Below are 13,770 nucleotides of genomic sequence, written 5' to 3' on the forward strand. Positions count from 1 at the left end.
TCCCGGTCATAGTGCTATGGTTATTAGTTCAACCTTACACTGCTGTGCTGACACTGCACTTTAAACTGGCTATAAGCATTTTTTGCACAGTATTTCATTTCATCCTGTAAATTGTATACTCTCTTTGTAAATTCATAGGTTATTTCTTTTTTCTGTTTTGCACTCTAATTTATTTACAGTCTATTTTACAATTTAGTTTCTTTGTTATTTGCACAAAGTATGAGCGGTTCAGGATACATTTCACTGCATGTTGTACCTGTATAACTATGCATGTGACAAATAAAGAATCTTGAAATATTGTTTGCTAAAAGATTAATAAAATGGCTTTTCAGCTTACATATTAAACCATCTACAGTGGCGGTGAAGGCAGACTGGTGCCAAAACCATATGCATTCTCTGAAGTCCAGGGATTATCATTACCTGATGGTGAGAGAGATGTCAGAACCCCAAGGAATTTTTTAATGAGTCGGGAAAGAAATGTTCGCTGTTCATCAGCCCTGAAAACAAATAGTAAAATTAGCACCAGCAAAATTCGCTCAGTAATTATGCAAAGATGACGCAGAAAGACTGGATTGCTTACTCTTCAAAGGCCTTCTCATCCATTTTATCATAATTCTTCTTTATTAAAGCCCAGAATTTTTTCAGCTTTGGCACCTTCAGTTCTTTCTGCAGTCTGGCCTGTAAAGTTCACAAGCATGTTTAATTCGGAACATCTCAGATCTTCCACATGCAAAAGGATCATCATTCACAGTTACTAGAAGATGAAAAACCACACACTTTCACAATCACATCAACCAAATGCTTGCTGATCAGACCCCCTCCCTCCACCCAGGGATTATGAACACTGGCATGCAAAGCACAGGTGTGGGAGGGGAAACTACATTTAACAAAAAAACAGGGGCAAACATATGCCCTCTTCAGAAAATCTAATTAGCAAAATACATTCATATTTTACTGCTGAACTGCAGTGCCTTTATTTTTACATTTTGTGTTGCAACATCACTGCTTCCATCATCTTTGCAAAAGAAAAGGATAAGCCAATGTACAAAGCTAAACCACTGATATGTTCCATGGTTTCAGTGTTGCTAGACTGGGATGGTCTTTGCCCAATCTGACTGAATTTGACTGGATTGTGCAGGTAATATGTGCAACTGAATTTAACCAATTGGCAATATTGAATTTAACCAACTAAATAAATGGGACTCACTAAAAATGAAAAAGAAGAAACGTTAAAAAAAATAATAATAATTACTTATAATAACAAAATAATAATTATGAAGGTCTTATAGCAAAAAAAAAAAATCAGTTCGAAAAACTCTATAGCAAGAATATCTATAGCAGTTTAATACAAAAAAGATTGTGTTAGCTCATTATTTTACTATTTATTCAAAAGACTGGCTACTACAATAACCAAATAAAGCCACACATATTCTAAGAATTTGTTTCACTATAGCCTTTAGTTAAATATCTGGAATGTTCCCAAGAGTTTCTGGGCGCAGCGTGTGGCTCAGACGGCTAAGCCTCTGTGCCTGTAATTGGAAGCCTGCTGTTTCCAGCCCAGCCAGAATAAGTCACGTTTGTGGGCCCTTGAGTAAGGCCCTTAACCCCCCGAGCTCCATGGGCACCGTTGCACATGTGTGTTTGTGGGTCACGGAGTGCAAGATGGGGTAGGTCGAAGAGAGACTTTCCCCCAAAGTCATCAATATAGAGGGGCAGGGGACATCAAGTCTCTGCATGCCAGTGGTAATAATATACTTCAGCCCATTTCATTATAAATAAATGTTTTAGTTCATGTATTTTTAGGAGATCTTGGTTAAATGGCCCAATTCAAAGCCTGTATCACAAAGCTGAATTTCTCATTTAGCCAGACAACAGGTCAGATTTAAGGTACCCCAGTTTAAACTGACTTTCTTTGTTCTCTTACATTTAGCCCAGAATACTTTAGATATGACAAGTTATCCTGCTAAGCAAGAAATCCTGCTTTGTGATACAGGCCTCAAATCAAACCACAACATTTCAAAGGGACCAAGATCAGGACTTTAACTTGGCCATGCTAAAATATAGAATGTCTTCAGCTGGCGTGCCTTTGCACGGATCTTTGTAGGAAAACATTCGTAAGTAACAAAGCAAAGGTGCTGAATTTGTTCCATCTGTAAACAATCTGCACAAATGTATTTTATCTATCTATGCCCCAATCTTCAGTTATACGGTAACACTATACTTGAGGGGCACAAGTAAAGTAGCAGTTCAGTCTTAGTTTCTGTTTGTTTAATGCATCAAGCAAGTGTTAGTTCAAAGCGATCACTAAGCGGTAGCAAATTGGCACTTGATCACTATTTGTGAACTGTTCAAAGAAGAGACTCAGTCGCAGTTGCATTGCAGGTTGGACCATTCGGCGACTCCAAATCCTGCAGTGTGAAATGAGCTACAGCCAAGGAGAGCGCAAGACACGGGTGAAAGGAAAACCAGGGGCGGTGTTTAAAAAGAAAAAAAAAATTTAGTAACTGTTCTTTAGTGTTCAAGGAAGAGGTATTCAGTAAAAGTTTACTGTTACAGTTGTGTTTTTGGATGCGTCACTAAAGTCCTGTGTATACAGGAGTTAATTTGCCACGCATTTCTAAATGTAGATCATATGCAATCATTTGATTAAGGCTGTTTTAACAAGTTGTTGTGGATTGACACTAAATTGTACAATAGTCATTTCCCCATATCACGTCTCACATAGTTTGGAAACCAGACAGACTCTTTGAGGATTCCTCATGGTGAAATATCTTGTAGTGTGTGACCCCCCTCTCTCTGATCAACCATGTTGTATGTAAACCACGACAACTAAGATTCCCGATTACAAGACAAGTAGTATAGTGTGAATAGTACAACAATCTAACGAAGAAAGTTACGTAGCGTGAACTTAGCATTAGTTACTTGTGCCCCCCCAAGTAAGGTGTTACCAAATATCCTTTTGTTAGACCAGAAATGGTCTACAACTCTTCTGAGCTCCTCTGAAATCTCTTTTTTTTTTTTTTATTAACTATAATGCACTCATACAGAATTCTTTTGTGAGGAGCAAACTAAATTTATGTGCATGCTGTTCATTTTTTAAAAGCCAGCCATGTAGGTGAACCCACAGAAACTGATCACAATACCCGATTCCAATTATCTTTTCAAGGCCAATATTCAAGAGGCTCATACGCTTTTTCAGTTTTACAACTATTTGTAAAAGAAGACTGCCTATATTATACTATTATTAGGAACATTACATGACATTTTTGGAACAATTTATGTAGAAATCCAGATAATTTCACATGGTTCACACACTTTGCATGTAATCCCAACTGAACATTTGTACATTCTAGCATAGACCAGACAGACACATTACTCACTGGAATCAGGCAGGTCCACATAGGCAGGCAGACAAGCTTCTGTACTTGTTCTCTAATCAGGTCTACTTCCTGCTCAAAGAAAGAGCCAAGAGAAGAAAAACTTGAGGTAAAACAGTGTTACTGCACGTGTGCGCGCGCATGCACACACACAAAAAAAAAAAAAAAAAAAAAAAAGCCTTTTCAGATTTATATAACGGTGCACACAGAGTATAAGGGGGAAAAAACGCAGATATATTATTATAGTGATATATTATGCATAAGGATAAAATTATGGAATTGCTCAGTGTTGAGAAAAATAAATTACGAAATCATCAACTGAAAACAATCACAATTAGTATTTGTTACTCCTCCTCGGACTTTTATGCTGGCCTGCATTCTGCATTGAAACAATATCAAGCTGGTTCCAACTTTCCTGAATAGCAGTTGACCGATCATCTTTGCAGGAAGGACATTTGTCATGGACCAATTTATTATTTTAAAAAAATTTCCACCATACATTTGCAATCGGACCTGTCTGGCATATTGCATATATTAAAACATTTTTACATACATGGCACCCCCAAGTTCAGCTTTACAAGGGATGACAAATGACGCAACATCCTTATGTTCTAAAATATCAAATAAAACACCATAATACATTAATTTCCACTAGCAGCATCCTAAACAATTCCTAAAAGCATTTGAATTTTATTTGTATAGCGAATTTTGACATTACATTGTCTAAAAGCACTTTACATTATCCCTACCCAAAGCAGATACACATACCAGGCTGTTGAAACAGTGGTCAAGGAAGAGCAACAACACTGTCTGCTCTTGTAAGGATAAACCGGGTTTGTCTTCAGTTACTAAAACTTCCAACACCCGATTGAAGAAATATGGGAAGTGCTGGGGTTTCCTCTTAAAAACCTGGACAAACAGGTGGTGGCGTTGGGGAGGGGGTTGACCAGTCGGTGGGGGAATAAAAAGAATTACATGTCAGAGAGATAGATGATTTATATACATGCAAGCACGTGCACGCACACACACACACACACACACACACACACACTACGGAAGTGCAGAAAAAACATACCATTTTCTCATGATAATGGAATACATTCCCCCAAGATCTCTTTACTACTTCAATGTAAACTGAAGTGCATAAAAGCTATAGTGCAATTAAAATTAGTCTATGCAGCCATGCTGCTAAATTATTTAATAAATAGAAACAATGTCAGTATCTCAAGAAAATGAACATCATTTCCTCATGATGATGGAATAATTACAAGGACACAAATACAGCCTAATGTTTTGTATTATACAGCCACAGTGCATCATTGGTGGAGGTATTCTGTATGGTATGAAATGGGAATATATTGATCAGAGTCACATTTCTGTTCAAACAACACTTGATTCAAGCTGAAATAGCTTTATACCTTGCTTTGGAAAACATGCCTTGTCTCTTTGTTGCACAGCTAATCTACAGGCATAATTCCCTCTCCACAGAAACAGGAAGGGCTTTGATGCCCACAAGTAATAGTACTTATTTCGAAGCTGTGTTGTAAGATTGACGACAATGTAAGGATGGCGGGGGTGTATAATTTTGGTTTAGTTCATGATTAATGTATTTTATTTATGACCTATATAATAATCAAATTCATAAAACTTAATTTGTAGTATGATTATATGAAGCGATGCAAATAATTTCAGCATAATTTAATAAGGCTTGGATTCAAGAAAAAGACCTGTCAAAATCTGACTTTGGACATCATGTTAAAATGCGCTTGGCAGATACACAGCTAGATGTATGCATCCTTTCTAAAACACAGGTGTTACTCATGGGGGGGAAAAAAAAACATTTGTTATAATGTCCAGTTATATCAAGAAAATTCCCTACCTCCCATGCAGGAACATTTTCCCGGAATTTCTCATTCACAATGCAGCATATGGACATGAGATAGGCATTACTGGATACATCAGGGGTGTAATTCACCCACAGGTAGTTTTCCAGATACTGACTAAAACAGAGACAAAACACATTATACACAGTGTTGTGTAGTGACAGATTACATGTAATCTAACTACAAAAACCAAGTAATTAGATTTTGTACTGTATGAAACATAATCATTGTATTCCCCAGACAGTCAAGGTGTAGTCATCCCACTTATAGCTCTGGAAAAAAATTGGGACCACTCTATATATTATTTTTTTTTAAATCTGCATTAAGTCCAGGTTTAACCTTGGTTTTGCTGGCAGAATGCTACACTGTGGGGTAGTCTGCTTCCAGGATCAAAGTTTCTAAGACAGCAGCACACAAGAACAAGTTGAAGCAGGAGACAATGGGAATGACCAAAAACCAGCCAGGAAGAGGGCAGTAGCAACCATCTGATGTCAAAGATGACCGTCAATTTATTTGACAGTTCTTCATAAATGGTAACCTTCCAAAGGAATGGGAAACATTAAGTCCAGGTGTGAAGTGCACCGCTAGAACAGTGAATATCAGGCTTCTAGAAGCAGGACTGAAGTCCCATAAAGCAAGGAAGAAGCATTTTATTAATGAAAAATAGAAGAACCATGCTGAAGTTTGCAAAAATATATATTTTCTCCCCACAGATACGCATCCATAAATTGAGAAATGAAACAAAAAAAAATATGCTGTGTTCGCTTAATTTTTTCCAAAGCTGTATGATAATTTGAAGAATCTTTCCCCATCAATTAGATTGTATTTATTTGTGTATGTTTGTAAATTATTTATATTAATGTTTAAATATTTGTATTGTATTTATTACTCTTTAAACTAAGAACATCATCAAGCTCGTTTGGGGAGAACTTAAATAGCTCAGAGTTGTTAATTTTATCTAGCTCTGATTTAAAGGAACCCAGGGTTTTAGCCTGCACTACTTGAACAGGAAGACTATTCCATACTCTAACTACACGCTGTGTAAAAAGGTGTTCGCAAATTCAGTTTAAAATGTTCTCCCGCCCACATAACTAGGACCAAAATTTTCTGTAGCATAAATGCAGACCCCCTAGTGGAGTACAAAGGAACTGCAGGGGGGGTGTTGGTGCCATATTTTTTCAGATTGAAAGTGGAATCCCTAATTGCTGGTTTCTGTGACTGTAAGCAGTCAGGGGTTCTACTAGATGGTGTTCAAACAATTTTGCAGTCTACAGTTTTAGTTGGCACAAGTTCTCGGCAGAATTTACATTAAACAGCATAAGTCTGTTGCATGTTGAATTTTAAATTGCCAAGGTACCACTATGCCACTGTCTTTATACCTTGTTCATTCACAGTATATACTTTAAGATTCACAATTTTTATCTGTAACATAGATGAATATAGAGGTACAGCAGCAGTGAAAATTTCCGTTACTCCAAACTGTGCAATAATAAAGATAGAAGGATAACCAGATAAGAATAAAAAAAAATATATAAACATATAACAAAGTATATAAATGCAAAGATAAGGAATAAGAAAGAAAATATTCACCATGCAGGTCATAGCTTATTTAAAAGGTATTGTAGGTGCTAAGCTATCACTTAATACACCGACACTTGAAGTTTCCTCTGAGGGAATGCTTCTTTTATCCAAAACCGTAGCATGTGGTAATAAATAATAATAATAATAATAATAATAATAATAGGGCTGTCAAAAATAACACGTTAACGACGTTAATTATTTTTTTGTTGTTAATTACGTCAATTTTTTAACGCATTTCACGCATGCGCAGTGTGACAAATTATTTGTCAGGAAAGTGGTTGGGGAGCTAAAGGCGAGATGGAGCAAGGTGGGCCTATGGACGGATTCAAATATAAAAAGAATGATGATGGTACAGGTAACAAGTACAAGGTTTTTTGCAAGATTTGTAACAAGGAGTTTCATTTTCACCGGAGCTGTTCAAGCTTGAGGTACCATGTCAACGCCAAACATGCGTTTGCTGGGCCGTCAAGTTCAGCAAGTGGTTTGCGCCAGACCACGCTGGATTTTCGCAGGCCATTAACAAAATCAACCTCAGATAATTTGACCGACACAATAGCAAAAAAAATGGTTAGGATTCAGCTGTAGTTGCAAATAGTGATTAATCCTGATTAATCCACTGAAAATTCTGATTAAAAATTTTAATCATTTGACAGCCCTAAATAATAATTATAGACACTTTTATTAATCCCCGTGGGGAAATTCTTTTTACACCTCCCTCAACTTGCTCTTTGTAGAGCAAGCTGTCTGCAAAGGGCAGCCACCTGTAGCGGCGCCCAGGGAGCTGGGGGTTGAGGGTCTTGCTCAAGGACCTGCAGACGTGCTGAGGATGGGCTTGAACCGGCGACCTTGTGATTACAGGCACACGGCTTAGCCCACTGAGCCACACACTGCCCCTTGGTGTGCTCTAGTGGTGTGCTCTACTGCTTATACACAGCACCAATAGTTATAAGCGTGTATAACCATTAGTGCTGTGTATAAGCAGTGGTGGCTAGATTACTTTTCAGAAGTTAACTGGCACAGATTCCAAATTACAAGACTAAAATGTAATCAATTGTCAGATAATTGAAAATATTCAATTTAGGTCCAAACACTTACCTAAATTCCAGTAGCATGATTTTTCTGATTGCAAATCTAAATTATACACATAAAAAAAAATCATTTCCACTCTGCAGCAAGTAAAACCTAAAGTTAAAAATTACTACAAAACAGTTCAGTATCGCTATAAACTGCATATTACAAATATATTTTTATCATACTATGAAACCTTGATATTTTTTGTATACTTACTTGCACTTCAGAATTTCAGTCAGATAAATATCTTCTATCACCTGAGGAAAAAAAAACACATTTAGATGGAGCAGAGACGTTTTGCTAAACTGAAGCCACAAAATAAGAAACCTACCTTCAGATCGAAAGGTAATTTTTCAGTGACATGGGGTGCCCAGTATTTATTAGCCAACTGCAGAAGGAGAAAAAATGTAATTGATTTAGTAGCACATTGTGGACTCACTCATACTGTTCTGTCTCACTTGTAATGTAGTGTTTGAGGTCTTCATCTGGTTCGTACTTGTGTGGTTGTAGTGGTTTTTGCATTTTATCTGTAATCTGTAGTAAGATAGTGGAGGAATTCAGCAGTTTTGTTGACCAGGATAGTGTCCATCTCTCAGAGTCATACAGCAATAAAAGGAGCAGTAGGACTCTAAAGACTTGGACCTTCATCCTCTTGCAAAGATACACACACCCCTTTCCAGTGACTTCATGACCCCCATGCTCTCACAATCTGTCTGCTGACTTCATAGGAAGAGTCACCACAGACACGAATGTCACTGCTGAGGCAAGTGAGCCTCTCAACAAGGTCAACATTCTCCATGCAGACAGACACACTACTGATGGCCATGCCCAAGAAGTCATTAAAGGCCTGGGACACAGGAATTGCAAGTGTCATGGACTTGCACGCTCAGTCTATTTAGATCCCCGATGAGAGCCTCCATTGATTCTGCGAAGATCACAGCATCGTTGGCAAAGTCAAGATCAGGACATTGGACCTAGGGCTTCACCATATATTAAATACTGTGGAAACTGCTTTGCGTGATGATGGTTATAGCGAACAACCGCTTATATGAAATCAAAAAGCTTGGAAAAGAATCATTCCTGTACAGACACTCCTCTACTTACGAACGAGATACGTTCCGAACGGCAGTTCGCAAGTACAAAGAACTAACTGGAGTAGCAGCCAGAAGTTGTATTAGGCGGAATTGGCATGCAGAAAAGAAAAATTGATGTTGGGGACAGGAAACGGGAGCCCAATGAACACAATTTGGACTTACAGTCCTCTGCATGTCTGAAAGTTCGTAAGTTGAAAGTTCGTAAGTAGAGGAGCTTCTGTACTGTTAAAATCATTCACATAGTAATCAGGTATTCCACTTAGTGTTCATTTAGGTTTTTTTTTTTTTTTTTTTTATACATGACATGAAAAAAGAAATTACTTTGATAGCCCTACTTTGTCTTGTGGTAACCTGTTTGCTTCTGGCTAGCTACCTGCTGCGTGCACAGAAAACATGATGGGATAAAAATGGATTACATTTTTAGTCTTGTAATTTGGAATCTGTACCAGTTTACTTTTCTGAAGTTATCTACCCACCACTGGTTATACACAGCACCAATAGTTAAGCGTGTATTTTACACAACACAAATTTAAAAAATACACAGTGAAATATTTGTGGATCACGGTACATATCTGTGGATTGTCTTCTGTGAGGTAAAAATAATTTAGTCCAATATGTACTTCCATATAACTGTACCCAGGCACGGAAACACAGACAGACACGACATCATTGATGAGACCGATACACATCAGTGCTGAGTCGCAAGAGGATAAGCAGATTTTTTTTATATTCAGAAAGTGGTGAAAATTGCCGAGCTTGCCAAGCACAAATTAGCAGAATAAATGTTATTCTGTAGAATAAGGCTGGATGATAAAACAATAATGATAATAATCAGGATATAATTTTCTTCAATATCAATATGCCAAATGCTCAATAAAAGTTCAGTATAATTTAAGACAACATGCTAATGGTGTCACACCCAGCTCTGTACGATCCTTGTGTGCCACGCCCCCTCATTACCTCATGTCAATTCCTGGTTGTGATCACCTGTGTCATGTTATTTCTGGCTAGTCTTGTGTATTTAGTCTGCGTCTGAGTACGTTTCGTCAGATCCGTCATTGTATTGTCTTGTATTGTTCATGCCTGTCAACCCTCCGTCTACCAATAAACCTTGTTTGTCTTCACGGCTCCGCTCGCCTGCTTGCCGGTTCGCCTGCCCCGCAACCCTGACAGAATGACAGATCTCCGTGAAAACACAGCGCAGCAGACCGAGCACCAGCGGCTTGGTCTGCTGCAAAAGGCTGTGTATTGGCACTCCCAGCCAGAGGTACAAGAGGATCCCGTAGCCCTGGAACTGGCCACCCGGGGCGCAGACCTCCTTGCGGAGGAGCGTCCACCCGGGCAGCAGTACCCCCTTCAAAGGGTACACAAGTGCCTCTGACGCTTGAGAGAGCGTCTCTCCCAGCGGAGAGCAGAACGCATCGCAGGAAGCCTGGGCGACGTGGCCAAGCCGGTTCCGCCTACCTCCGCGAAGAGGCGGAAAAATAGAGGGCAGCAGCACGATATTACCACGCTCTTCCTCGGAGCCTGCTCTCTTGGACCCGCCTTCGTTCCCACCAGTGCCTGCAGGGCGCTACCTCTGAGCAGCCTCGCCGGGGAGATGCCACATCCGTTGGAGGCGTACCCTTACCGGCCGGCGTGCCTAGCCGGTAAGTGGATCAGCCCGGTGAGGGACGCAATTCCGCGTGTCCCCAAACTCCTTAAAGGGGCAACGCCGGTACCTGAACTGCCTGTACCTGCCCTGCCTGAGCTGGTCTTGGTGGCACCCCCTGCTGGCCAGGAATTGGTGGTGCTCGCTGCAGCTCCAGTCCTGCCCGTGGCTCCGGCTGCACCGTCTGCGGCCACGCCCGCGGCTCCGGCAGCACCACTGGCTGCCTCGTTAGAGGCCCTGACTCCAGTCCCCCCAGCCCTGGTCCCAGTTCCCGAGGAGGTCCCAGACAGCACAAGCACCGCTCCGTCCTCCTTGGCAGAGGAGGAGCTCGAGTGGGACCCCTCGGGGACCTCCCTATGGACTCCGGCTCCCTTGCCCAGCCGGGAACAACGGCCTGTAGGACCCCGCCTGTCAGTGTCCCATAAGGGACGGGGCCACAGGCGTCGGGCCCGGTTCCTGCCCGCCCTGCCCCCTGGCTCACCCTCGCCCGCCTTGGCTGGGGCTCCGTGGTCGCCTGCTGCGTCTCCGGCTCGGGGTCGGCGGTCGCCTTCGGGTCCCCCCCCGGTGCCTCGGTGCCAGTCCTCGGCGTCGCCTCCGGCTCCATGTCGGTCGCCTCCGGGCCCCCCTGCTTCGGCGGGGCATCGGACGGCACCGTCTCCAGCCGCGGCTTCCCCTTCCTGCCTGCCTTCACCGGTGTTCCCTCTTGCTCCCTCCGTGTCCCCTCCGTCTCTCCCTCGTCCCGTTCCCTCGGCCCCTGTGTGGTTCCCTCCTGCTCCCTTCTCCCTCCGGCCGCCGCCCGCCTGGGCTCCCTCGGGCTCCCTTTTCTCCCCCTTCCGTTCCTGTCTGGTCTCCCCTGTCTGCTCCTCCTCCCTTAGTTCTGCCTGTCTCTGCTCCTCGTCCCTCTGTTCGTCCTCCAGTCACTCCTGGCCCTTTTGTTCCTCCGTTTTCTGTGCCCTCCGTCTTGCCCTTTCTTGTCTGCCTGTCTGCGTTCCCTGTCCTTTGTCGGGTCCTGTCTTTCTTTTTGTCCTTGTTCCTGTTCTGTGTCTCTGTCCTGTTTCCGGTGTTTCGATGTTTTTTGCTTTTGTCTTCCAGGTCCTGTTCCCCGGTCTCGTCTCGTCCGTCGCCTCCCCTCGGGTGCGCCCGGTGTGCACGCATTTGGGGGGGGTTCTGTCACGCGCAGCTCCGTACGATCCTTGTGTGCCACGCCCCCTCATTACCTCGTGTCAATTCCTGGTTGTGATCACCTGTGTCCTGTTATTTCTGGCTAGTCTTGTGTATTTAGTCCGCGTCTGAGTACGTCTCGTCAGATCCATCATTGTATTGTCTTGGTGTTCACGCCTGTCGACCCTCCGTCTACCAATAAACCCTGTTTGTCTGTCTTCACGGCTCTGCTCGCCTGCTTGCCGGTTCACCTGCCCCGCAACCCTGAGAACTGGTTACATCACAAAATGAGATCACACTCTCTGTGATTACTTGTCAAGACTGGCCGTAGAGCACAAGCAGTTGTGAAAAAAAGAGAACTTAATAGACAAATAAAAGAATGCAATATGGCAGGTAGGCAGACGACAGATAAAAGTCAAAACAGGGCAACTCACCGGGAGAGCAAGTACGTCCAAAGCAACCACCAACACCAAAACATAACATATGCAGATATAACCAGCAACATTGGTGTACACCGTTTTTTTCAGCAGGGATATGTTATTTTATAGTTAGGTTAACCTAAATTATCCTAAAATGTAGAGAATAGTACAAATAAACCATTCAACAGGTAGGCGTTTCCAAATTTTGGCTGGCAATGTATGCATTATAATATTAAAATATAAAACATTAATATTATGTTATATTGTCCTGTATCCCCTGGATTTCCCACAAATATCACAAAAATTAAAGAAAGATGTTACAGTTTTCCTGTTCAGTTTTAGAATAGGAAAAACATGAAGCCTGTTTTTCCTTTTCCCCATCCTGATTTAAAACAGTTTTTTTTGTTCTTCCCGATCTGGTTATGAAATGCAAAATTCAAAGAATGAAAAAGACACGGATTCAATTAGACGAGCATTTTGATGTTCTTGTTTCCTTCATGGAAAGATCTAAAAACAATACACAAATGCTAGGTACCATTATAACATATCATGTGTGTCATCAGTGTACCTAGTGCTCAGTACAACACAAAAAGGGGTTTCAAGCAAGTGTAACCACTTAAAATGGCATTTTTTAAAACATAATACATTCTAATGTACAGAATTTTAATAAAATACTACATTTAAAGATCACAATGCTGTCCCCTAAATATTAATCAATTGTAACTTTAACTCTTATACTTTTCCAATATCCTTTCAACTAGTAGGTTTTACCCATGTAAGCAATTAATTATATTACAAATATTAGATACAGATATACAGTAGGTTGTGGAATTTCTTCATAAGTTTAGAATTTAGAATTAAGTGATTGTTATTGTTGACACACCACAGCACACAGTGTGCAACAACGAAATGTGTTCTCTGCATTTAACCCACATGTGACAATGTGACATAGCAGGAGGCAGCTAATTCAGCGCCCAGGGAGCAGTCCTTGGGCGTGGTACCTTGCTCAGGGTACCTCAGCGGTGCCTTGCTGGTGGGTGATTCGAACCTGCAATCTTTCAATTACAAGTGCGCTTCCCTAACCATTAAGCCACCACTGCCCACAGGTGTTTGGTACAGGTATGCCCATGATTTTTTTTTTCTCCAGGGGAATCTGAAAGGGTGACCTAGGACATCTCTGTCAAACTGGGTGATTTGATGTGAAATTACTATTACAAGTAGGGCTGGGATGATTATTCCACATAATCAACAATGTATATGTAAAACTAAGTGAATGTTTTGTAACAAACGTATTGTAAGGGAAAGTACTTTATCCCCACGGGAGCACGTTAACACTGTCATTTTTAAGAATCCCGCAATAAAACAGTCTGCTAATAACCAGGGCTGTGGAGTCGGTAGATAAACGCTCCGACTCCGACTCCTCAGTTTCTAAATCTTCCGACTCCGACTCCTCTGTATGTATATACTATGCTAATGTATTTTCTACATCCATTGAAGGAAAGGAAGGCAACATACATGTCATTTCACCACAGA

At 41.3% G+C, this 13,770-nt stretch overlaps 1 protein-coding gene across 4 annotated transcripts in view; it reads right to left on the bottom strand.

The window, feature by feature from the left end:
• The window catches only part of aqr (aquarius intron-binding spliceosomal factor), a 72,884-nt gene that overhangs the window by 54,629 nt on the left and 4,485 nt on the right, over positions 1-13,770 (bottom strand). For all 4 annotated transcript variants that reach the window (XM_072698937.1, XM_072698936.1, XM_072698935.1 and 1 more), the window contains exons 3-10: positions 8,244-8,300; positions 8,129-8,169; positions 7,937-7,972; positions 5,257-5,377; positions 4,146-4,286; positions 3,381-3,449; positions 581-678; positions 421-497 (exon numbers count right to left, since the gene is read on the bottom strand). In XM_072698937.1, the coding sequence (XP_072555038.1) occupies positions 421-497; positions 581-678; positions 3,381-3,449; positions 4,146-4,286; positions 5,257-5,377; positions 7,937-7,972; positions 8,129-8,169; positions 8,244-8,300 (640 nt within the window). The remainder of the gene's footprint in view (positions 1-420; positions 498-580; positions 679-3,380; positions 3,450-4,145; positions 4,287-5,256; positions 5,378-7,936; positions 7,973-8,128; positions 8,170-8,243; positions 8,301-13,770) is intronic.

This window comes from Paramormyrops kingsleyae, chromosome 14 (assembly GCF_048594095.1).
Source record: "Paramormyrops kingsleyae isolate MSU_618 chromosome 14, PKINGS_0.4, whole genome shotgun sequence".
In the NCBI taxonomy this organism is placed as follows: Eukaryota; Metazoa; Chordata; class Actinopteri; order Osteoglossiformes; family Mormyridae; genus Paramormyrops; species Paramormyrops kingsleyae.